Source organism: Ambystoma mexicanum, chromosome 6q, assembly GCF_040938575.1.
Source record: "Ambystoma mexicanum isolate Mex_15411 chromosome 6q, UKY_AmexF1_1, whole genome shotgun sequence".
Classification (NCBI taxonomy): Eukaryota; Metazoa; Chordata; class Amphibia; order Caudata; family Ambystomatidae; genus Ambystoma; species Ambystoma mexicanum.
In genome coordinates this window covers 243666500-243693859 of record NC_090937.1, presented here as the reverse complement: position 1 = coordinate 243693859, position 27360 = coordinate 243666500, and the positions used below count along the sequence as shown (strand labels likewise).

The 27360-nt window shown below is 46.1% G+C and overlaps 1 protein-coding gene across 4 annotated transcripts in view; it reads right to left on the bottom strand.

The window, feature by feature from the left end:
* PPP3CA (protein phosphatase 3 catalytic subunit alpha) overlaps positions 1–27360 on the bottom strand; it is a 1568629-nt gene that overhangs the window by 444698 nt on the left and 1096571 nt on the right. For all 4 annotated transcript variants that reach the window (XM_069630708.1, XM_069630707.1, XM_069630705.1 and 1 more), the window contains exon 8: positions 21565–21659. In XM_069630708.1, the coding sequence (XP_069486809.1) occupies positions 21565–21659 (95 nt within the window). The remainder of the gene's footprint in view (positions 1–21564; positions 21660–27360) is intronic.

The following is a 27360-nucleotide window of genomic DNA, read 5'->3' as shown; positions in this document are numbered from 1 at the left end:
GTTCCATCGCACTCTACAAATGTTGACCTTTAAAAAGCATGCACTATTGAAGTGGGTTTATGAAGAGTTCTCAATGTCCAATCTGTTTTCTTGGACCAATGCATCTTTTTTTTTAAATTAAGGTGTTATTGATGTGCTATAAACGGAACTCAAAGGTATTCATGTTCTAATAAATTTGGTTAAATTAACAGGCGATATAGAAAGTCACAGCAACAGACATTAAAAGGGGGGGAGGAGTCATGTATTTATTATTCTATTGCTCTTAAATTTTGTATTTTATTGAATTTATATAGCGTTTTAATCCAAAACGCTTTACAAGAGGAACAAGCAAAATACAACAAGCATAAATAACAATTGAATGAAACCAGAAAACAGTACAAAAACAATTTACATTATGGAAGAGGATTGGTGAGTAGAGAGGGACCAAGATGTGAGAGGAAGTAGGAGTTATGAGCAGTGGTGAAAGCAGAAGTAAGAGAGGAAGCAGAGGGTGTAAGAGAGAATAGAAGAGATGAGGATTAGAAAAGTGCAGGAAGTGGGGTAGGAGGGAGTAGAGTAAAAGGAGAGGGTGGAGAGGAACAGAAGTAAGAAAGAGTAGGAGGAGAGGGTATAAGTATTCTCAGAAGTGAGAGACGAAGCAAAGGGTATTAGGGAGGTGAATGGAAGAGAAGATTTTAGAGAGGTGCAGAAGTTAGGGAAAGAGGTCGTAGAGCGGATGGAGAGGGGGAGGCGGTTTCAGTGGAAAGGAGCGAGCAGTTGGAAAGAGCGGAAGCGGGATGGGGCAAGGGGGTGGAGGAAGAGAGAGTAGGAAGAGATCGGCAGAGTATAGTAATAGTACCCAACTTACAGCCTTACACCCTCTTTAGAAACCAGACACATTCCAAGATGGCCGCTTTGTTTAAGGCTTGTTTAATAGCCAAACTACACATTAAAGAACATTTTAAAAAAGATGGCAGGGGGTAAACGTGCTAAACATGGCTTGCCCCCGGCCGGCATCTAAAGATGATAAATAAAGTCACTTTGGTATCCCCCTCCCCATGAACGGGCACACTGGGATGCTGCCCTGAATAGCGGAACCTAGGCAGAGCGGCAAAGAAGACCACTGGATAACGAGTTGAGAATGTGTCGGCACATCAAAGTGTGCGACCCGGCTAGGCCCCCAAGAAAGGAGGGAAGAGTCCCTCGCACAACATCGGACAATCAAAGCAGGGTTAGCGAAAGCCCTGAGAGGCACCTCGGGGTGCGAGCCGCCGGCCCCCGAGAGGATGAGCTGCCGCAAGGAAGCGGCAGCTGGAGAGGCTGGTGACTGGCAACGTTGCAGCGTGGGCCAGGGAGTGGCCCTCTGGTGGCAAGGAAAATCTGGTGGGGGCCGCAGCCTCACCATGGATATCAGAGGTGGGAGGCCCTGATGGGACACAGCAGTGGGGACAGAGCGCAGAGCCCACCCTCCCCCATCCGAACCTTGTTGCCTACAGTAGCACAGGGGAAGCCTGGAGGAGCTTGGCAGTGGTCCCTGGAGAAGCCTGGAAGGGCACAGATCAATGGAGGCACGAACTAAAGGTGAGGGGTGCTGGCTACCATAGCATTGTAACAGACGTAGGAAAACACGGAGGGGGCATTCATTGCCAGTGCCTGCAGTGTGCTTAGGGCCCAAAAGCAAGGAAGAAGACCCTTAACGCACACAGCTTGGAGGAGCAGCAGTGCCACTCCCAGTGCGCCTTAGTTAGGAGTTTCCCTGCAGGGGACAAGTGGCACTGGGTGTCAGAATAGGGAATAGCCCCCCTGGTGGAGGTATGCAAGGGGCCCAGGCAGCACTAGAGTACAGACCTTTCCCACACAATAACTCCCCAGGTCCAGTGGGAGGGCGCTACATTATCTGGGGCTGGAGGTACCACTGACGCAGCCGCAAAGCGGACCTGTGCCTACTGTGAGCGGCGAGGCAAGTGAGGTGGGGGTTGACTTACTTCGGCTCTCAGAGGAGCGGACCCCTTTACTGAGTTGCACAGAGCCTGGGCGATGGTGAGCCAAGGGGCATTGCCCCCAGAGGTGCACATATCTAAAAACAAGGGCAAAGGAACAAATAAGGTGACCCACAGCTCACCCATCAATGGCTTCCCAGGGGGCATAGGGCACTAAGTGTTGGCAACTGGACAAACCAAAGGGCCTACAGTCCACATATCCCCCACACCCGACTACAGGAGGCGGGACCTTGCCATTATCGAGTCCCATGGCGGTGAACAAAGGTGATTCCGTGCAGTGTCTAGCTGACCTCCAGATGCGGATCACAGAGTCCTTTCAAGAACAATTATAATTCGAATTCCCCCCCTTAAAGTCAGAACTTAAAGGGAGTGGTGCAGGAGATCAAGGGGGCGCTCACAAAACTGGGGGAGCAAGTGGACACGAATGAGCGCGCTCTTCAGGATTTGGCAAGGACTCAAGGACAACAGACAAAGCACTAGAACTAGCATGGCTGTCGCACAACCTGGAACTTCAATGCGAGAACCTCGAGAACAGGTCGCAGCGCTCAAACATATGCCTTAAGAATGTCCCGCAGATTGAGACCTCAAAATGGCAGTCCAACATTTCTTTGGGAAGTTGCTCCTGGAGGTCCCCCGAGACGGGATCCGCCTAGACAGAAATCAGAGTGGGCCCCACAAGACAAGACTCGTGCGAATGATGTGCTAGCCGCATTTGCATCCTATGGTCTAAAAGAAGAAGTTCTGAGATCTGCCATCGTGGCCACATCCTTGAAAATCTACGAGACCAAGGTCCGACTCTTGCAAGACCTGGCATAGTCCACATTGCTCAAGAGAAGACTGATGGGGCTGGTAGTCAAAATCATCAACGAGGTGGAGATCCGATATGAGTGGACTTTCCAGTTTGGCTTGTTGTTCACATGGAAAGGGAAGCAATGCAGGGTAACATCTTGTGAGGAAGGGTTAAACGTGGTTTCGCCCAAGGGCTGTGATGGGAGTACCGTATTGTGACCCCACATGTGGAGAGGGCAGGAGCCCCCACATCCAGCGAGGACGAGGCCCCCTGCACAGGGAAGCTGTGTGCTGCATCCGAGCGGCGACCCCCATGCACCTGGAGATTCCAGCTGAGCAAGCATCCTGCCCTGCATGGGCACATTGCCCATTTTCCGTACAGAGGCTCTGTTTTACCTCCATCTGCCCTGAAATCACCCCCAGACCGCACGCACCTACATTCAGCATTTCCAAAATGTCAGGTGCAATGCAGGATGAAAGAGAGGCTGAGATGCCTCGGCATTGCTAGGCAACACTTGTTTGTGTACCATTTAAACACAAACATCCGCCGGCAAAGGCCATCTTAAGGCTGATCGACCCAGTTTGCCCCTGTTCGCGCCGGGAACGCGACACTTGGACCTAATAAAATCTAAGAACTCATCGGAACACTCTGTTTGGAAGACTGGCCACATCGCTTGTGAGTAGATATTATAATGCATTCTGTTGCAAAGCCACTGTCACTGCTTGCGTAGTCAATTAATTAATGCATATAACTTGCCTAGAGTCCTCTATTCCACATAGTTATTGCACATAACTTGTAATAACACATTCTGTGCAGTCCAGCACACCATCCCCAGGTGCACCTGACCAGCACGCAAGTGCCTCTAAATGCCCTAAGCGCCCTTCTAGCCTACCAACTATTGTTGCCTACCAGCCCACAACTCATGCACCACAGCCATTAGCTCACCATACGCCTGTAATAACAGAACTGTATGCTCCAAGTCTACCCCACCTACCCACCTTGAGGGGATATGAAATAACACATTCTCAGTATAGAGTCTTGCCTTACTTGAACATGTTCCTGCTCATTGTGCTTTACCATTTGTATTAGACCACTGTGCATTTACATATTCTCCCAATTAATCTGGGAATGTGAACTAGCCTACCTTGATTTTATGCTTTACCACTTGTATTAGACCACCGTGCATTTACATATTCTCCCAATTAATCTGGAAATGTGAACTAGCCTACCTTGACTTTATGCTTTACCACTTGTATTAGACCACCGTGCATTAACATATTCTCCCAATTAATCTGGGAATGTGAACTAGCCTACCTTGATTTAATGCTTTACCACTTGTATTAGACCACTGCATTTACATATTCTCCCAATTAATCTGGGAATGTGAACTAGCCTACCTTGATTTTATGCTTTACCACTTGTATTAGACCACTGTGCATTTACATATTCTCCCAATTAATCTGGGAATGTGAACTAGCCTACCTTGACTTTATGCTTTACCACTTGTATTAGACCATTGTGCATTTACATATTCCCCCAATTTAATCTGGGATTGTTTGTGAACTAGCCCACCTTGATCTTGTGCTCTACATATTTGTCCAGTCCCTATTTCACCTGCTACCACTGAACTAGCTATACACTCCCCCAGCGGAATTATAACATTATATAGAAGAACTATACACACTGTAAAGACTCAACAAATGATCATATTGCTCTGTGCCTTTACTACAATGGCCTGCATCAAGCTCACACATTGCACCTTGCAAGTAAGAAATTTGAGACTCTGAGCAAGATTGCCCCAGATCTATGAACCCAAGACTAATCCAACTAGGACACTAGACTCCTATCTCAGCGATAAAACATGTGTCACAGACTATAATAGCTCCACACCTACCCTAGAAACTATGCAAAATATTCTGACCTGCAGTACTGCCTACCCCCCTCATATTCAACTCGGACCTAATCAACCTATACAACCCCCCCTTCCCCCCCAAGAACAAACCAAACCTACAACTATTTCTGGAGCCTTAATTAAAGCCAGATCTCTCATGGTGCATAGCACTGATATTGCAGACATACTCGCTATGGATGACCTAGACATCCTAGCAGTTACTGAATCTTGGCATCATGATGCAGCAGGTCCAGCCCTCATGTTAGCTTTACCTGATGAATACAAAATATTGAGAGTCGACAGGCCCAACTCCAGAGGAGGCGGCCTTGCTATCATAGCCAAAACTAAAATAGCACTATGGCTAACTACACCCCCCGAAATCAAATCATGTGACCTACTCTCAGCCAAACTTCCTATCTCAGATAACAACACATTAACTATCTTCTTAATATAAAGACCGCCAGGTCCAATGAGTACCTTTTAGGAAGACCTCTCCAGCCTCCTCTCTAACAATATCAAGGATGGCTCTCAACTCCTATTACTAAGATTTCAATCTAGACTTTAATGATCCCGAGGACAAACAAGCCCACTCAATTGAAGCTCTTCTAACTGAACATGGCCTGACCCAAAACGTCCTTGCACCCAATCATATGAAAAGGTGAACATTAGACTGGGTAGCCAATTTGAACTGTTCCACTACTATTACCAAAAATAACCCCACTACCTTTGATTGACCACCATTTAAATGCTTTCTCGTCTACTATTGAGCCCCAAAAACAGATAATACTTGAAATAGTTCCACCCCTCCCTACTAGATGCAAAAATAAATTACTACTGATAAACGACTTCCTCTCCTCCTACCCACACTTACCGCTATCCCGGATAGCTCTGACCCGAGCGCACTAGTAGCAACCTTTAATAACACCATGGCTAAGGCCTTTGCAATTATTGCGCCAATCAAACTCTATACAAGCAAACACAAATCCCATCTTAACAACTGTTTCACTCCCCAGCTCAAAGAACTACGTATCCAAAAAAGGAAACTCCAAGCCATCTGGCATCACTCCCCCACGGTTGAGCATAAAACTACACTAACTAACTTTGCCAATATGTATAAGAAAGAAATAATCTGCACCAAAAAGAATACCTTTAATGCAAGAATCACCACGGCTAATTCAAATACCAAGGAGCTTTTCACCATCCTCCGGGAAATGGAAAACCCTATCCCACCTACAGATAATGTTCCGAAAGATGATCAATGGTGCGCCAGTATCCAAAATGCACTCTCTAACAAAATAGTTACTCTGCAAACCAAAATAGCTAACAAAAAAAGCATCCCTGCGCTCCACTGAGATGCCACCTACCCCACCCTCGGGTCTCCAATCATTGATACACCCTTCAAATTCACTTAATATCTCCATCTTGGAAACTGAAAAGGTTATACTATCCCTGAAACCCTCTAACTGCCAGGGTGACAGCTGCCCAGCTCAAATAATTAAGGATACAGCTAGAGATATAGCCCCCTTTATCTCCAAGCTAATTAATGCCTCCTTCAACTCAAATACTGTCCCAATCCTCCTTAACGAATCCTGGGTGCTACCTCTCCTTAAGAAACAGACGCTAGATCTGGCCATTCCCACCAATTACAGACCCATCACAACTGTCCCAATCCTCCTTAAAATTATCGATAGAGTAGCTTACCTCCAAAAGTATTTGGAGGCTAACCTTCTACTAGGATCGCGCCAAACTGGATTCAGACCACAACACTGGACGGAACCGGCGTTAACTGACCTCAAGACACAAATCGACAATTTGAAGGATAAAGGTAAAAAACAGCTATGCTACTCTGACTTTTCGGCAGCTTTCGACCTGGTGGATCATGCAGTGTTATGCGAACACCTAGCGTCAGCTGCACACTTCGAGTGATGCTATAGCCTGGGTACAATCCTTCCTAGCTAACCGTACGATGGGAGTGTTCTCCCACTTAGCCTCAGCAGACCCAATCCAAATCACCTGTAGTGTTCCACAAGATTCATGCGTCTCTCTGACAATGTATAACATCTTTACCAAGCCCCTCTTTGACAAACTTGACAGGCTAGGCGTTACATATACCAATTATGCTGATGACGCCCAGATCCTCATACCCCTCTAGGGCAACTTTGTCGAAGACACAGCTCTGGTAAACAAGATATACCTCCTCATTCAGGCATGGATGGCCTCACATGGTCTCTGCCTAAATGACGAAAAAACAGATCCCGATTCTGGGTTCTGACTCCAACCTAAAAAAAAAAAAACTCAGCCCTAGCTATGCTGCCTTCAATATTAATGGCAACATAATCAAAGTAGTAACTGAGCTAAAGACATTAGGTTTTTACCTTGATTCCACATTATCACAAAAAAACAAGTTAGCTCCCTGGCATCATCGACAGTTTACATCTGTAAACTGATCAGGGCCTGCAGACCCTTCTTATCCAGAGCTAGCTGCATTACGTATACCAATGCATTGATAATGTCTAAACTAGACTACTGCAATGCCTTATACGTAGACGTTAACAAATAAATCCTCAACAAGATGCAAATATTACAAAATAATGCCATGAGAGCCGCTTTGAATATACCTCGTAGAGAGCATTTCTCAAACTTTAAAAGAGACCAGCATTGGTTACAAATTTGTGACGGGATTCACCTCAAAATGGCATTCCTTACCTTCATATGCCTCAACAATGCTGCACCACCCTATCTCTCTGCCAGACTGACCAGAAAAGCCTCTACTCATCACACCAGATCATCCAACTACCTCTGCCTAGAAGTCCCAAGATTCAAACTCTCTAAAGCAGGGAGAGCTAGCTTGCCAGTTAAAGCTGCTGTCTCCTGGAATGCATTCCCTGCTGCCCTAAGAGTGGAACAACCATTCCCGAGATTCAGACATAACGTATTAAACTGGCTTCGCACCAAGGACACCTAAATATTGCTAACCTACCTGTGATTCGATCTTTGAACTATGTGCATGGCCCTGCGTGTACGACACTACTGCCCCCACCATCGTTCCATTGTGTATTATGTACCCCGTACCAAACTGTATAAATTGTAAATTATAAATGTTCTTATGCACTGTAAATTGTTCTACTCCTATGTAATGACATGTTGTAACTAAGCTTAATATTCTTGTAACTGTTGCGCCCAGCTACCTGAGGGTTTGGTGCGCATTATCAAATAAATAAAACAAACAAAACGTCCCCAGAGGAAATGAGTCTCAGCTCCCAAAGGAGGCAGCCATGGGAATGTTTTATGGTGAGAGAATAAACAGCCTTGTGCGCCGAAAGGCTGGACCAAGTCTAAAGATACACTGCAGGAAGGGTGATGGAGAGGATGTGAAGTCAGAGCCTGGTTGGTGTGGCCTCAGGGACAGTGGGTTAAGTGGGCACGTGGGGGGAGAGTACAGTAAAATGGAGATCCCAAGGTCTCTGCTTGGGTAAGTGCAGCATGAAACACGCTAGGGGGATCCAGGTGGAGAAGGTACTAGCGGGAAGGGGTGGGGAGCTAGCCTTTGGTGGGTTTGTTCTCTTGGAATCCTATGGGGAGGATTAGTGATGCCTCCATGCAGTTTTGGGCTCAGGTTGTTTTCCAGTACATGGCCGGGGGCTTGCCCTGGGGTTGTCTCTAGGTCCCATGTACCGGTCTGGGTTTTTGTCAAAAGGGGAGTGGGAGCGATTCGGGGATCGGTGGGGCGTCAGGCCACTTGGATTGATTGGATCTTAGCGATGGAAACTGGGAGGGCGGAAGGTGGGAAGGGGCAGCAGGGGGCCAGTGACTGCTCATCAGTCTGAAAACATATGGCAGGCAGACAAACAGACAGATCCGGTGGGCCTCCAGCAGTAACGAGGAGCAAGGTCCGGGGGGATTGAATTCCCCCCTGGTAAAAAACGGCACAAGGTGGATCAGTTCTTGAGGCAGGAGAAACCAAACTGTCTGGTGTTCCAAGAAACCCACATCCGAAAAAGTGGCAAATTGAGGCTCTGCCTTCATGTTTCAAGAATATCCCCAACTTAGTGGGCCTGACTCAAGGGGCTATAAACGGGGGCAATCTTTTAGTCAAATTCCACATCAATGTTGACACATTCACTTTAGCGACTGTGTACGTGCGAATTCCGGGCAGGATGGGTTTCTCAGGGAGACACTGACCGAGCTTGAGGGGATGGCCGAGGAGTATGTCATATTGACCAGAGATCTTAATATGGCCTGGGTGCCGACGGAGGGCTCTAGTGGTACGGGGCATACAACACAGGGCACCCCATCCCAGAGGCTCAACTAGAGGGCTGCATTGTTGGTGCTGCTGGATGTCTGGCACACGTACAGAGGGGCTGAAGTGGTACAAACTTACTACTCAAACGTGCACAGGACACTATCTCGCATGTACTACATTTGGGTGTCCATTCAGCTAGTGGGGAGAATCCAGGAGGTATTCCTGGGCACGATAGCAATGTCCAACTACGCTCCACTCGGCGTAACAGTCGATATGCCCCAAGGTCAGAGGAGGACCTGGCAACAGTCTCTTGCGGAATGGATCCTCGCAGATAAATCATGTCAGAGGCATTGGGGGGAAAAAAACAAGACTCACTTCTGGGATAACTCCATGCCAGACACCTGCCCAGGGAATTGGTGGGACGCTTTCAAGGCAGTAATCAGGGGAGAGCGGTTTGCTACACCAGGGATAAACTACTCCAGAGAATGGAAGAGGAGCTGGAATTACAACTTATTCCTAAAATTGGGAACTGCCCAACGAGAGCCACAATGAAAAGGTACAGGGCGATAAGGAGCCAGCTAGACCGTTGCATGCTAAGAGGGCGGAGAGGAATCTACTGAACGCAAAGCAGTGATTCTATGTGATGGGGAACAAACCAGGCAAACTCCTAGCGAGGCAACTTAAACAGAGGGCAGCGGCCCAGACAATCCTGAAAATTCGGGACGGATCGGGGGACATAGTTAAGTACAGTGGGGATCCTTTGGTGCTTTGAGCACTTCTATGGCACTCTCTGCCGTTGACAGGCCTCAACAGGGCCTGCAGAAAGAATACTTGAATGCTGTGGCGCTACCAACACTGTCGTAGGCGGACAGAATGGCAGTAGAATGAGATATCACAGAGAAGGAGGTTTGTGTTCCCAACGGGAAACTCCCCCAAATAAAGCTCCGGGTCCAGGCGGCTTTACAGCCACCTTTAAGTACCGATCCATCCTTACCCCTAACCTAGTGTGACTGTATAACTCCTTTGAGAAAGGGGGGGCATTACGGAGTCCATGGATCAAGCTAAATTAGTGGTGTTCCCAAAGCCGGGCAAAGATCCTACGCATTGTGGCTCCTACCACCCAAGAGCCCTTAACATTGACACCAAGATTTATACCAAGATCCTGGCTACTAGACTTGAGGGCCAGCTCCTGGACCTTATCCAACCCGATCAGTCAGGGTTCATCAGGTCCCGCCAGAGTTTTGATAATACAAGGCAAGTGTGGCACCTGGTGTCATGACGCGGCGAAATTGCCCCTTCTGGACCTCATGGTCATTGTCACGAAGGGCTTGTACTCCTTGTTCCTCCCAACATGGCCGTACCAAGCTCCGTGCTACGCACTAGCTTTCACGTCGTGGCACGTACTATAAATTGGTCACGCCCCTGCGGGTCCGCACGTCTCAACGCTATCTTCGGTAGTGACCCGACGTGTGCTTACTCTCTACATTGATTTCCTTTGATCCTCTTACTTCCTTTCTTGCCTTTTATCCTGTTCCTGGATTTCCCCCCCTACTTACTCGTTTATCGCTAATCCTGGATACCCTGGAACCACGAACTTCCCGGAACTCTGAACGCGTCCTGCAACCTGAAGAGGCTCGGGCGAGCCTATTCAAGACCCGAACCATCCACAGGAAGAGTCCAGCGGCCGAACGAGGGAGATCCCGATCACAGGTGAGACGGGGGGAGATTTACGACAGTTTGAGACGCCAAAAGATCAATACGGATTCTACCATGGAGAATGGTATTCAGGACCTGATGCGCGGAATGCAAGAACTTTCCACAGAGATGCAGAATTTAAAAGCCGAGAATGCGGCGCTAAGACAGCTTGTCTTGTCACGTGACTCCGCGAACAAGGACAGCGTATTATTGGGAGGAGTGGTTGATAAATATGACGGTTCAACAAAGACCTTACCTGGATTCCTGGATTCTTGTTTGGTACATTTTACCTTCAAGCCCTACTATTTCTCAACTCCTAGGGCTAAGGTGGGCTTCATAATATCGCATCTTTCCGGTAATGCCCTTACATGGGCCACTCCTTTACTCAATTCAGGGGATGCTCTCCTGGATGATTATGAAGGCTTCATCGCGGAACTCAAGACCATGTTCAAACGTCCAGAGCTGCTCCACGGTGCTCAAGAGAAGTTACTTGACTTCCAACAAGGATCCCAAGACATGTTGACCTATGTTACCAGATTCAAACAGCTAGCCAAAGAGGCGGACTGACCCCTGGAAGCCTGTTTTACCTTGTTTCGCAGAGGTCTAAATGAAGAGATTAAGGACGAATTAGCCAGAGTGGCACGTCCTAGTTCATTCCAGGCCCTCCTTGACTTGTCTATGCAAATAGACTTCAGAATCCAAGAAAGAAAGGCCGAAAAGAAAAAGAATAAAGTCTCAATTCAAAGAAACTCCCCAGAGAATACTACAAGGACCGAATCTGCCAAGAATCCGAGCACTGATTCTGAACCCATGCAACTTGGAGCCTTTCGTGGACCAATTTCCCAGCAGGAAAGGTTAAGAAAGATACACACAGGCTTATGCATGTATTGTCCCTCAGATAAACATCTAGTTAAACAGTGTCCTCTGGCTCCTCCCCGACGCTCGGGAAATGCCAGCTCCCGATCCTAAATGGAGCAAGGTTTCGGGAGAGCGATGTTTGCTCCACATCAATTCCATCCTTGAACTCTCCTGGACAAAACAAATTGGTGATATTACAGGCCTTTTTATCGCCATCCAAGGATAAGGTCTACCCCATACTGGCCTTGGTGGATTGCGGAGCAATGGGAGTCTTCATTGATCAAGATTGGGTCAGAAGTCATAACATTCCATATGAAGCAAGAAGTTTTTCACAGCCAGTGGAAGCAATTGACGGAAGACCTCTTTCCTCAGGACCCATAAGTCTGCAAACAAGGGAGATTCATCTTTCCATAAATAATCATCAAGAAAGGATTGTGTTTGACATTATAAAATCAGCCCATTACCCATTGGTTCTGGGCATGCCCTGGTTACAAAAGCACAATCCATATATTAACTGGACGGCCGGATCCTTATTCCTGGGCTCGGAGTTCTGTATGAACCATTGTTTAAACCTGGATACCTCAGTCACAGCTCCTATAAGTCTACCAAGGTGTCCAGAGACACCACTCATGGTTTCCAATATTGTACAAGTTCCAGAGATCTATCAAGGGTATGCTGATGTATTCTCTACTGCTATTGTTCAAGCCTTACCTCCACATAGACCCGAAGACTGTGCCATAGACACTGAACCCTCAGCTGTGATTCCCTTTGGTAGGATGTTTATCCTTTCAGAACCCGAAAAGAGAGCCCTCCGGGAATACCTAGACACTAATCTTGAGAACGGCACCATAAGACCTTCAAAATCACCAGCTAGTGCTTCATTGTTCTTCGTTCCTAAAAAGGATACCAAAGAGCTCAGACCTTGCCTGGACTATTGGGGCCTAAATCAATACACCCCGAAAGACAGATACCCACTACTCCTGATCTCGGATATCCTTGAAGCTGTGAGAGGTGCAGTGATATTCACGAAACTGGATCTCCGAGGTGCTTGCCATTTGATCCGTATCCGGGAAGGAGACGAATGGAAAACGGCCTTTAGAACACCCTTTGGTCACTTTGAATACCTAGTCATGCCCTTTGGTCTGACTAATGCTCCCGCAGTCTTCCAGCGCTTTATGGATAGGGTGTTGTCTGACATGTTATTTCTCAATGTTATCGTCTACTTGGATGACATATTGATCTTCTCCAAGGACTCCTTGAAACATGAAGAACATGTAAAAGCAGTACTTTAACGACTCCGTGAAAATCAACTCTTAGCCAAACCAGAAAAATGTTTGTTTCATGTTACATCAGTTCACTATCTGGGATTTGTCCTCAGTTCAGAAGGAATTAGTATGGACCCTTCAAAGGTGAAGGCCATACTAGCTTGGCCAGCCCCAACATCTGTTAAGCAAATACAATCCTTCCTGGGGCTTGCCAACTTCTACCGGAAATTTATTCCCACCTTTTCCGAGATTGTTCAACCCATTGTTAATCTCCTGAAGAAAGACGTTCCATTTAACTGGTCTATACCACAAGACAAGGCATTCCAACGCTTGAAAGAAGAATTCACTCAGGCCCCCATCCTGGCCCAACCTGACATAAATCGTCCTTTTCTAGTGGAAACTGATGCCTCCAATTACGCCATAGGAGCAGTTTTAAAACAAGAATCCGATAAGTTGGAACATCCCATTGCTTATCTCTCACAGACCCTGACGACCAGCGAGACTCACTACTCAGTTCTGGAGAAGGAGTTATTGGCTATTCGTCATGCCTTCACTGAATGGAGACATTTACTCCTGGGTGCTAAATATCCAGTTCAAGTCCGTACTGATCACCGAAATCTTCAGGTCCTACAATCCATGGAGTGCAGGAACAGTAGACAAGCTCGATGGGCCTACCTCTTTGCTCAATATCAATTTCAAATTTCACATGTTCCTGGATCGCAAAACTTGATTGCCGATGCCCTTTCTCGGCGTCCCGACTACGTTCCCTTGGAGGATAAGATCTATCCTAAAATGTTTCCACCCACAATCTTTGTAGCTCAAGCGATCAATCTCCTGGAAGAAATCAGAGCATAGACTCAATTATCTGAACTCTGGAAGGACATATCGAAGAAAAATCCCTGGCGTCTGACAATCAAGGAAGGGTATTTATTCAAGAACAATTCAGTGGTCATTCCAACAAAAGAACTTCAACAGAAGGTAATGAATCTATGCCATGATACTCTTCACTCCGGCCATCGAGGAGTAACCAACACCTTCCGTCTTATACAAAGACAGTTCTGGTGGCCAGGGATGAAGTCCAGTGTAGTTCAATACATCAAGACCTGTGCTATTTGTAGTCAGAACAAATACTATAATCAGAGGCCGGTGGGTCTGCTTCTACAACCTACGTTGCCAACCAGACCCTGGGAAGTTATTGCCACTGACTTCATTGTTGAATTACCACCTTCCCGAGGATATACAACCATCATGGTAACCATTGACTTGTTCACTCATCTAGCTCATTTTACACCATTGTATAAACTACCATCTTCCTCTGAACTTGCTGGAATTTTCCTGGAACATATTTTTCGTCTTCTTGGCCTTCCTTCCAAGATTATTTCGGATCGGGGACCTCAGTATATTTCACAATTCTGGAAACATCTCTGTCGTGTTCTAGGAATCCAACGTGCCCTTTCTTCAGGCTATCATCCACAAACCAATGGGGCAACGGAACGAGTAAATCAAACCCTGGAACAATATCTTCGTTGTTTTGCCACCAAGGTTCAAGACGATTGGTCTCTCCTTATACCTTTAGCCGAATTCTCCTACAATAACTCAGATCATTCAGCTCTCAAGATCAGCCCTTTCTATTGCAGTCAAGGTTATCACCTGTCTGTTTTACCATCAGTTCTTCCAGAATCTACTCCGGTACCTACCTTTGATTCTTGGATTCAGACGCTGATCGACTTACAAAGAGAGGCAAAGGATCAGTTAGAACAGGCCCAGACTCGAACCAAAAGATATGCGGACTCTAAGAGAAGACCATCACCTTCCTATTCAATTAGTGATCAAGTCTGGTTAGCCTCGAAAATGTTACCTCGACATCTACGACCAAACAAATTAGCTCCTCGCTATTATGGTCCATTTTCTATAAAGGAGATCATCAATCCTGTCTCCTTCCGACTTAAGCTCCCGGACTCCTGGAAGAAGATACATCCAGTCTTCCATACTTCCCTGTTGAAACCCTATGTTAGTTCTACTCGAAAACCCTTCAAACCCACACCTGTTGTTGTGGACGACCAGTTGGAATATGAGGTGTCCAGGATATGCGATTCCAGGTATGGGAGGGGTCGACTACAATATCTGGTCGAGTGGAAAGGCTACCCCCCTAGCGAGAGAACATGGGAACCAGTTTCTAATTTAAAGACCCCTCGTTTGCTCAGAAGATTCCATCTTATTCACCCAGGCAAGCCTGGAGGAACCAGTCTTCGGAGGGGGCATGCTGTCATGACCCAGCGAAATTGCCCCTTCTGGACCTCATGGTCATTGTCACGAAGGGCTTGTACTCCTTGTTCCTCCCAACATGGCCGTACCAAGCTCCGTGCTACGCACTAGCTTTCACGTCGTGGCACGTACTATAAATTGGTCACGCCCCTGCGGGTCCGCTCGTCTCAACGCTATCTTCGGTAGTGACCCGACGTGTGCTTACTCTCTACATTGATTTCCTTTGATCCTCTTACTTCCTTCCTTGCCTTTTATCCTGTTCCTGGATTTCCCCCCCTACTTACTCGTTCATCGCTAATCCTGGATACCCTGGAACCACAAACTTCCCGGAACTCTGAACGCGTCCTGCAACCTGACCAGGCTCGGGCGAACCTATTCAAGACCCGAACCATCCACAGGAAGAGTCCTGCGGCCGAACGAGGGAGATCCCGTTCACAGGTGAGACGGGGAGTGATTTACGACACCTGGTTGAGAAGGTTTCAAAGTGAGGGATTCCTGCTGTCCTGTTCGCCCTGGACGTGGAAACATGTTTGGGTGCCATGTACAGGTCCCTGTACTTAATTTCCAAATGCTGCTTTTTGGGATGAGCACAGTAACGGTTTCTCATCCCCACCAGACAGTCTTCCCAGAGGTCAACAAATAGGGTCTTCCCGGAGGACGATGTAGAAATAGAAAACCTTCCTTCTTTTTCTCCTGGGGGACGAGGTTAAACAGCTTTGCAGCCCAGGAGATCATGGCTTGAAAGGTTCCGACTCATCCAGAGGCGAGTCTCTGGCTGGCAAGTCTGCATCTGGAAGATCAGCATCCACAAGGATGTTGGCATACTCATCTGTCCCAATAGTACCGTCAATTTTGTAATCATTATTTGTATCCATGCCTGCAAGATCAGGCGCCCACAGAATAGGAGGGCGTGGACAGGTGGCTGCTGTGAAACAGCAGAAGCTCGATGGGGTGGTGTCTGGCGAGGCTGCGAAGGCCTTGGAGGACTTCTACCCGGGGCTGGGAACCACTGTTGGAAGAAGACATTGAATCTCTGAGACTAAAGTATGGAGAGTGGTCAAAATGTTCATTGACACATCCCTGGGAGCTGTAGGCACCAGTATGGGGACATGAGGCCAAGAGCTCCTAGGGCGAGGTGGAATGTGTCTCCAGCAGAGTTTGTTGCATTTCAGGGTCACCATGACCACCTTCTAGGTCCAAAACAAAAAGACACCCTCCGGGAAGTCATCAGAGAGAGTAGAAGGCTGAACCAAGGGAGCAGGAGTTGACACCCTGGCAGGCCTCACGGGAGACACAGTTAGGGGCAGTGCAGGTCTTGTAGACCTAAGTAGAAAAGGGAGTGCTGGAGGCAATCGTGGTGGCTCGTGGTGATGTTACTATCGGTGATGCAGCCCCAGCTGCTGCTGACGGAGGCCTTGGAGGCAGGGCCACCCAAGAAGTGGGCAAAGTCACTTTTGAGACTGCAACCGTTGCCATTAACAAGGCAGTTGACAGGACTAAAACCAGTACTGCCGGCTTGGTGGATGAAGTTATCTATGGGGTCTTAGTGGATGAAGTAGACGACGGTCTGGCCGTAGACTAAGATTTGAAAGCTGAGGTCTTGTTTCATCGACGGAGTCTTGTCGGACGACGGTGCCTGACCAGTCAATAGTGAAGACGTTGGCGATAGACGGCCCCGAAATGAAGGGATCTTGTGGTCGTAGACCACCCGGTTCACAGAGACAGCACAGCAGCAGAGCTCATCGACTGAGAAGTATAAGCATGGGATGACTTTGCCTTTTTCGGTATCTTACCCTCTGAAGTGTCTTCAAAGGTCAGTGACCTCTTGCCAGAGGGAGTACGCTCTTTGGGCCTGCAGGCCTTGGCAGAGGCATGACTGCGCATAGACACCACAGTGTCAGAGGCCCTACCCTCATCAATCCATGCTACCAACCTTCTATGATAGTCTTTCTGCGTCTTAGAGGAGAAGGACTGGCAGATTGGACATCCATCCGCACCATGATCTGGAGCCAGTAGATGCATTTTTGATGGCGATCTTGACAAAGATGTTCTTCAGTTCGCATTTCGAACAGACCCTGAACAGGCTTTTCTTCGATGCATCTGCCATACCACTTGTACTAGGCCCAAGTCAACGGCTACAAACGATTTTGAGATCGGTCTATGCACAGGATCACTACTGGCAACGACTCCCCATTGGCGCAAGTCACAAGGTGACTGATGGAAAAAATTGAAAAACAGGCAACAATTCAATATAGATATTCGAAGAGCGAGACTCAAGTACTCCTGACGCAAAACATCAGTTAAAAACTGAAGATGGCCACTTATGAGGACGGATGACATTGGCTGGGGCAGTATGACCCAAAGTGACAGCAATAGGTTATACATCTGACATGCAGTTTTTAGCATAAAGCTAAACTGCTTTATATTACAGAGGATTCCCAGCCTGATGACAGGGAATATTCAGGAGCATGCAAATCCATGTAAGACCCCATGCTGGAGAAGCATGACTGAAATAAAGGCCCCAATCATGGTGCACACCCACACTCTAAGCAAAAAGAGTGTGTCTGCTGCAGAGAAGGGTGTGTCTCAGAACTCAAGATTTTAAAAGTCTTTTCCACGAGCATTAGTTGGGATATTCCATCATTGATCGGCACAACACAGCATGCTGCACGCGTTGGAGGTGAACATGTACTGCTAGATTTAGAGCCGTTGCTAACTAGATCGTACAGTGTAACAGGGTTGGACTAGCGCTGCCATTGTATCTTTTATTTTACATATATATATTTATAAAAGTCGGAACTGCATGGACTCCTTTTAGGGTTTTGACAGGCCTTTGAAGAGCGCAGTCTACAGCTCTTGTTTGAGAGTATGTGACTCCTGCAGCTTCAGACAAAGGAGGCAATACATTGATATGATATGGAATTTAGAACGTGCCTGTTCACAAGTGTTTCTAGGCACAAAAAGACAAGGAGGGGGAAACAGAGGCAGGACAAAAAAACGATCTTACTAGGCCTTGTGCTATTCTGATCATGCAAGTGCAGGGAAGTGAAAGTGAAGAAGTGCCAAGGGGGGGAGAAGTGCAGGTAAATCAGAAAGTGCAGCCAAGAGCTGGCTCAAAAGTGCAGAGAAAAAGGATTGTAGTGTTGCAGATACAGACCACAAGTGCTGGGGGAGCCAAGAGGCAGTGGCAAGGTGCAACTGGCCATGCAGGAGCCTGGGCCCAAGTTCAGAGGGTGGCCAGGTGACCAGTGTATGGCGCAGTCGGGACATCAACAGGCAGAGGAAGAGATAAAGCGGAAGTGAAGAGGAAGGTCTTGAGTTGCTTCCGGAACCAGGGGTGGTTCTGCTCAAGTTTGAGAGAGGCATAGAGGCTGTTCCAGAGGGAGGCTCTAGCTGCAGATACAGATTTGCCCCCAACTCTCTGCTTGGAAAAGCGACTGTCCCTCAGAGTTGGAGATGGATGAGCAGAGAGCTCAAGAAGGGAGATGTTTAGGAAGAGAGAGTTGGAGGTAGTGCAGTCCAAGGCCCCAGAAAGCCTTGCGGACTATGCAGAGGGTCTTTAACTAGATCCTTGCCTCCACTGGGAGCCAATGAAGAGATTTCAGAGATGGAGAGATACGATCTCTGGGCTTGAGGCCAAGGACAAGTCTCGCAGTCCAGTTCTGGATAAGTTGTAGAGGATGAAGAGCAGAGGCAGGAAGATTTAGAAAGAGGCTGTTGCAGTAGTCCAGCCTCGAGAGGACCAGAGCTCTGGAGACACTGAGCTTCTGGGGGAAAGTGAGGCAAGGAAGGAAGGAATGAAGGTGAAGATGCCAGTTTGTCCTATCTGTTTGGAACCAGTGTCCAGGAGAGGTTCTGCTACAGAACGATTCCTCCTCGCTTCACTTCCCCCCCCCTAACTTTAGATGAGCAACATTCTCACAGCTTGGTGAATGCAGTCCCCTCCGCTTATGCTGTGGAATGGGGCTCAAGAAAAACACCTTTTGAACTTGGTGAGGGCTGCCCTGAGGAGTGATATCGACCACCTGTTGAAGAGGAGTTGATGGCTATGCCAACTGCCAGCGCATTCCAGCTGGCTCGCAATCTCCATCTCAACTTGGTTTTGGTAGAAGATTCTTGTGTTACCACAGTGTCCCAACACCCTACCCTTTAGTTTAGGAGGATTTCTATTCAGCCAATCGCAGACTGACAGAGCAGACATCCCAGGGACTCAGTCAATGAAGATGGTGCGAGGTGTAGAAGGACAGTCCAGAAAGACCAATCAGGGAAAGGATGAGCAAGGGATGTGAATAGATGTCTGGTACAATTAGTGTGTAAATATGGGCGTGAAAGGATCTCTGAAGCATCCCAAGTTTATCCATCTGTTATTTTGGAATTATCTTAATAAAACCTTGCTGGATGTAGCAGCTTGGACCAGTGGTGTCCTAAATAGGACAAAGATGGTGAATGAACCAGAATAAGACATCGTTCAGCAGCCTTTCTGCGTGCAGATACAGAATTGAGAACAAGCGGGCAACAGGGGCCCACACTAACAAGCTCCAATAAAAAGCTTTCTCTGCCTGGTGGAAAAAGGATTGGTGGGAGGAGCATACAAAGGGATGGGTGGGGAGGTTCATTCACAAGCTGCATATGCCCAAGCACATATGTTCCACTTTTTCTTTTAATCTGCACTGCTTCTCCGCATCCAGTTCCATCCCCTCCCCTTCCCAGGGAGGACATCCCATAAATTAGGAGATCCGGGGAAACAACATGTAAGAGCAAGATGTACAAATGTGTCTTAAGTAAAGTGTGTGATCAATTTTTCAAGGCACGCCACCAGAACAGGTATTTCTCAAAACAGAGTGTGGATGGCAACTGCGTGAGCCTGAAACTCTCATGAAAACAGCCACATTCAACTACTCCAGTACGTTTTCAGAAAAGAAATGGCGGGGGAGAATATGTTTAACATCTGGTAAGCAGAAGGGAAGAAATTCCATGAAGTCTCGTTTCCCATATTTCTCCCTCTCTGCTCCTCAGTTTCCCCATTTCCTTGTCATCCCACAAACCACTGCCTGATTGATACCCTGAGAGGGAGTGGGGCGGTCAATTCATCCAAATATGGACAAGGTCTGGCCACTTCAAGACCACCACAGTGGTGATTTAAGCAGTGTAAAAGCCAGTCAACATGAAATTACATGTAAAAAGCATAAGACTACAAGAGGTGCTTACACTAGAAGTAGACCGAATTATCCCTACTTACAGTGTTCGGGTTGACAGGACTAGTGGCATTTGGGACCAAAAGGTATGAGAAACGTGATCCATTGTCAGAGATTCATACAGGACAAGTACACACTTCAAGGGAAATCCATAACACTCATAGAAGCTGACATATACTGCTTTGCTGCTTCTTAAAATTAGGACAAACATAACTAGCAGTAAGCAAATGTAAGTATTTACATCAGAAATTCACAGTTGATGGAGCAGATGTCTCAATCAATCGTTATCAATCTCCAGGCGTGTTCTTGCCAGTGGAACGAGACCCTTAGCAGAATCCATTGTTAATTCTATTTCCCTGGCTGAAGACTAAACCAACATGGCAAAACAAATATGTATTTGCTAAGCTTTGATGTCTCCTCATCAGATTGGGGGTACCAAGTATTCAAAGATAGTATTGCATTCTTTGGTATCAGTCTCATACTTTTGAAGGAGTATGTTTGCCCTTCTCAAGAAAGAAATAACTTCACATCCAGATCAGCACAGGCACCCAAGCCTTCACAATATTTATTGAGTAACCCTTCTTTGAATGATGGTTCTGGGGTTGTTCAGAATGATTACCTTTAATGACTAACTGGTTTGGAGGTTTAAACCAGAAATGTGTGGGCATCAACAGCTGCAGCCCAATCCACCAGTTGCAAACTAGTAGTAGCTGCTCAGAATCTAGCTAGAAGAAACAAGCCTTCTAGCCTGGTGAGTTAAAATTTCAAGTCAGATAGAGAAGCCCCACACATGTACTTTAGATATTACTTCTTTTAAAATGGAATAAAACAGGAATTGAATATAACGGGAATGGAGAGTCCGTTCGAGAGAGCGTGGGAAAGAATGGAAGATGGCAATGAAAGCAAAAATTCAAAATTGATATTAGACACTAAGCACAAAACCAAAACTCTACTTGATAAAAAATTAATTTTAAAAAAGAAGAAACCATCTTCACATAGTACACATGTACTTTACATTCAATTTGAATGGGTGTTTTCAAACTAATAGATTAATGAGAAATTGCAATTAAGTAACCATAATAAGTTCTAAATTGACAGGTAATTCTGGTAATATTCCTTTGTGCTACTGTTGGTTAGAACTTTAAAAAGTAATCAGGAAACTCTGAAAGTGTGCGGACAAAGAACAGACTTGAGATCATGGCATTGCTTGTGTAAAACGTTTGACATCACGGGTGTTTACTAAGTTTTTTGTTCAGGGTAACCATAATTAACTCAAATGTGTTATTTGGGTTCCTCCAAACAAATGAATATTAAATCTCTGCAGCTTAGTTGAGTCTACACATTAGGATTTCAATATACATACAATAGGCTAAAGAACCTTACCTTTGTTATTGTACACGTCTAAATAGTTTGGTGCTGAAAAAATTGTGATTAAGGAAGGGAAGCCTGTTGTTTGACTTTTCCTGTACATACGATACCTGTAGAAAAACACAAGCAGAGCAAAATTAACTATGCCAATGACTGCAACTGCAGTTTAAGACCATTAATGGGTGAATAAAGATTTGATTGGCAAACTATTCGGTGACATGGTGTGCACAGTAAATTAAATGAGACATTTACCCCTGGAAGTGGCAAATAGATGTGTTTTCACATTTCTGTAGTTTTGAGCTAGTCTCCGAACTGGTACATTTAGATAATTTTCAAACTGCCTACTTTGCCAATTTTCAAGTGGGTTTTCCACAGACCTTGAAAGTTATTTTGAAAATGTAAATATACATTAGCTAAATTGACTCCAGAGGTCTTAGACTTTGCAATAAATGCTTGTTAGTGTTGTTTGAATGCTTACAGTTATGTTGTTCATCAGCATGTACTAACAGATTTACTTACACAGCAGAGTGATAGACAGCCACCTGCATCGCATGCTTCAAAGCAGCCTTTGCTTAATGTGGCCTATTTTCATTTATCCATTTAAAACAAGTAAAGAAAGCACCAATGTATTTAATAAATGAAGAAAGGGTGTGTATTTAGCATGTTGAGGTGACGCCCCAGTAAAACCCTACATTTAGAACTGCTACAAGAAGTAGTCACAAGACTACATTCTCATGGACAGAACAAGCTGTGATTTACTAGAAGATTTTGAGGTTATCAGAGTGATGACTACCATTATCACTAAATATTAAATCTGTTGGCCTGATGCCCAATAGGACCTCCGTAGCTTGAGGTAATAGTAAGTATGGCTAAAACTGAGTGAGGAGACTACTTCCCTTGCCTGCCTGTAGACATACCTTTCCTCAAGAAGTTTCCTTTTACACCCATCAATGCACCTAATGTATAGGACAATTTAGTGCAAATGGTGAAGTCCAATGTAACCTACCAAGGACATATTATTCGGAAACTGATAACCTAACAGTTAGTTCGATCGCAAGTCTAGGCCGGCTGAAGTAGACTTGCTAAAAAGGCAGCCAATTCCACTCGCAGATGGGATGTTACTAATAGCTCCCTAAAAAGGGCTCAAAGAACGCGTAGTCAAGAAAAAGAAAAAGGAAGAGGAATGTGTGAGAAGAAAACGTTACTTGCCTGTGGGTAAAGTTCTTTCGCCAGGACGTTCTTTCCATGCATTCCTCATCTGTGATATATTAAAGTCTGCCTGCAACTTGCATTGGAATTTCTTTTTCATAAGGTCGAGCATCGTCGAGTCTTGGTCCATGATGGCCACCGTAGAGTCCCTTGTGATGTCGACTCTGGTATAGGAAGCACACGCGCTGACTATTACCTCAATTCTTCGTTTTTTACCTCCTTTAATTTGCATGCGGTGTCATAGGAGAAGACAGTCTTGACATTGCGAGAAAGGAAGGTGTAAGACATGGAAAGAGGGAATGGATGGGTGGGCGATGAGGAATACGTGGGAGGAACATCCTGTTGAAAGAACGTTACCACAGGTAAGTAAATTGTTCTTCGTATGGATTGTGTCCTTCCACATATTCCTCATCTTTGATAGACTCCCAAAGCAGTTTGAGTTAGGTGGAAGGTGCCTAGACATTTCTATTTGTAAATACCATGGAGGACAGCTTTGCCAAATTTGGCTTCCTCTTCTGAAAAAATCCACACAGTAAAATGTACTGAATGTATGAAGGGACTTCCATGTTGCCGTTCTACAAATGTCCCTCACTGGTACACTTTCCAGAGCGGAGGAAGCAGCCACCCCTCTAGTGGAATGCACCCTCAGACCTCTGGGCGAGTCTTTGCCTGCCAAGAAGTAACGCTCAGTTATATATATTACAATCCATCTAGAGATTGTTTGATCTATGACTGCCAAGCCTAATCTTTGACCAGCATAACCGATAAAAAGCTGATCATCTTGGCAAATGTTTGCAGTCCTTGTAATATAGAATCGTAGCACCCTTCTCGTGTCTAGACAATGCAGTCTCTCCTCCTCCTTTGATAGATGAGGAGGAGGATACAAAGATGGCAGTGCAATACGTTGTGCCAAATGAAACTCTGACACAACCTTCGGAAGGAAAGATGACTTTACCCTTCAAACTACCTTTTCCTTGGAAAAGGATGTAAAAGATTGTTTGGAAGATGGAGCCTGTAGCTCACTTAGCCCTACGGGCAGATGTGATGGCTACTAAAAAGCAATTTTCATGGTAAGCATTCTTAACGTGCTTGAATAGAAGGGCTCAAAAGGAGATGCCATTAGACATCTTAATACAAGATTTAAATCCCATGATGGCACAATGAAGGGAGTAGGCGGAAACAAATGTGTTAAGCCTTTCAGAAACTGTATGACAATTGGCACTTTGAAGTATGAGCCCTCATCCGGAGATCTTTTGAGAATTGAAAGTGCCGCTAAGGAGCCCTCCACTGTGGTCACCTGCAGCTCAGAATGGGTCAAGTGGAGTAAGAAAGATAGAACATGGGAAATTTTACATCTAAAAGGATCTAGTTTATTTTCCCTGCAACAGCTGCAAAATCTATTCCAACGGCAGCGGTACAGGGATTTAGTTGCTGGCCTCCTTGCCGAAAGCAACACTTGCATTATGTCTTCCAGAAGGTCCCATTCCTTATAACTCACCCTTCCAGACACCAGGAGTGAAGATCGAGGGTCCTGATCTCTGGGTGAAGAATGCGATCTCCCTCTTGCGAGAGTAGGTCCTCTCTTTGGGGATGGCTAATTGAGTGCAGATGGCCATTTCTAGAAGGTAAGGGTACCACGTTCTCCTGGCCCAACCCGGAGCAATGAGGAACATGGTCTTCGTGAACTGCCTCAACCTCATGAGGAATGATGGGGACTGATGGAAACACTTACAGCTGTGTAAACTCTGAATCCATCATGAATGCGTCCTCTAGAGCTCCTCTTTGGGGAAATTCATTGGCGCAGAACAGCACGCACTTCCAGCTGACACTGGTTGCAAACAGATCCACTTAACGGGTTCCCAAAAGGGCAAAGATCTCCAGAAGGACTTCCTGATCTAGCTCCCACTCGTGGGAGATCTTGCTCTGCCTGCTCAGAGCATCCGCCGTCGTGTTCTTTTCTCTGGCTACATCAACAACCAGAAGAGTGATTCCTTCTCTTAGTGCCTAGAACCAGAGCTGCATTGCCTCTCTGCACCAGGGCAGTGAACCTACGCCCCCTCTCTTGTTAAGGTAATGCATGGCCACAGGGTTCTCCATTATCAGGACACTTTTCCCCCGTATTGAGGGCAGGAAGGCCATCAGCGCTAGTCTGATTGCCCTCAGCTCCAAAAAGGTTGATATGGAGTCTGGACTCCGACTGAGACCAGTGTCTGCTTACTGAAAGATCTCTCATATGCACTCCCCATCCTGTGAGGGAGACACCTGTCACAACGTCTCCGGCCATGGTTGCCAAAAAGGTTCTCCTCATCACATTCTTTCGGCTGGCCCACGACAGGAGATCCAGGGCAACCTTTGTCGAGACCTGAAAAAGGTCCGTCATTCTGCCAGAGAATTGAGACCACTGGATCTGAGAGCCCACTCAAGGGATCTCATTCTCAAACAGGCTTCTGGCACCAGGAAAATGCAGGATGGGATCAGGCCGAGCAACCTCAGGAAGTCGTAGGCTGGGAGATGTTGGGCACTCTGAAATCTTTGGACCATCTGCAAAAGATGTTGAGCCTCCAACCCAGCTGGCAAAGCTTTTGCCGAGGCTGATTAAAGGTCTGTTCCAATAAATTGAACCTTTTGAGAAGGTGTCAAATGGGAATTCTTGAAGTTCAGGGAGCAGCCCAGTTCATGGAGGAAGTGGCAGGTACGACAGATGACTCAGACTGCTCAGTATAAACAGTCCTTAGACTTGCTGCCACCACTACCATGAGTGGCTTGGCAAAGACCCGCAGGACTGAGATGAGCCCAAATGGCAGAACCTCGAAACTGATAATGAGAATCGCCAACTGCAAACATTAGGTAAATTCTGTGTTTGAGATGTATTGGGCACATGAAAGTAAGCATCCTTAAGGTCCAATGACACCAACTAATTCTGGAGTCGAAGGGCCTGAAGGATCTGCAAATGTGTTACCATCTTTAACTTGTCCTTCCTGTGGAACTTGTTCAAGCATCTCAAGTCCAAGATGGGTCACACTCCTCAGTCCTTCTTGGCAATTAGAAAATAAGGAGAGTACCAACTTTGGTTTGTCTCTGTCACAGGTACCAATTCTATCGCACCTTTCTCCAACTGAATGAGAATCTCCTGCTTTGTTGTACCACCTGCAACTGAGGGTTAATGTGCGGGTGTTGAACAGGGAGTTCTTCCTCCTCTACCCTTCCATGAGAGGGTCGTCTTTGACATCTTTGCGAAAATTGAGCTCTTTCTCTAGATACGGAGGAATAATAATATGATATGGCGTTTATAACATGCCTATACACTTTCAAGGCACGAAAAAGAAATGAAAAGGACGATTTCTCCATCCTTGACCTGTAGTTTGAGGCTGTCTGATTTCCACCCACCTGAGCACTGTGCTGGTTGCCATGGATCTACTCATAGAGTCCACTGTATCCAGGCTAGATTGTAGGGATTGCCTCATGGCATCTTTGCCATCTTGTATTAGGCTTAAAAAACCTTCTCTTTCTTCTCCCTCCGGTATATGTTCTGCTGGAAGAGCAGCCACACCCCAGAGGATAGGTGTATATTTAGCTAATGCACTTGTTGCATTGGTAGACATTAATGCCATACTTCCTGCACTAAATACTCTTTTACCCAAGGAGTCAATTCTCCCATCTCATTTATCTGCTAGAGCAGATGGATAGGCTACAGCCTTCGAAGAAACTATTGCTGCCTGAACCACCAAGCTTTCTGGCATTGGATGCATGTTAATAAATGGAGGATCTATAGAAGCAGTCTTGTATTTTGTTGTCAATATTTTATTTACCGATGGGACAGAATATGGTTTTAGCCAGTTCATCACTCTTACTCTTAAGGCTGCATTAAATGGCAATACAGCCTTTCTAACTGGGCCATTGTCTAGGATATCAGTGAGATTATCGTCTCTAAGGTAGTAGCAGGTCTGGATCACCCCAAATATTCAGCTACCTTGCCAATTAGTACTGTGTTAGAGGAATCAACATAACCAGTTATTTCTGGATTATCACATTCTATTTCTGGTGAGGTTTCCCTGCTACTGCTTTGCTTTAGAGTTTTCATAAGATTCTGCATCTTAGATTCCTATGACATGAATTCCTCTGGAATATTTGGTGTTCTATATTCATACCCAAAAGGGGTCTGATGATCTTCCTCATCCTTTTGAAAGACAGAACACATTTTATTAAAGCGATCGGATCTAGGAATGGGTATGAAAGACTTAGTAACATCATCCATAAGCTTAACAGTCTTTGAGAGCAATGAATGCTCCGAAGATTAAGGTGTCGATGGCTTAGACGACTTATTCGAAACGGTTGATGAATGTGTCGACAATTTAGACTGCTTCAAAGGCTCTATATGTATTACATGCCTCGAAGGTTCAGGCAACAATATTAAAGGTTTTCATACATTCAACAAAGGCTTCAATGCCACTGGTCAATGTTTCCAGGGAACAGGCAGAGGCTGCTTCTTGTGCGTCATGGAAGATTCCTTCGACTTATCTCGAAGAACCTCTCTTCCCGGGCTCTGATGCGCGAAAAGGAGACACACGATACTCCCTACTAGTTTTAACAGATGCTGAGGGG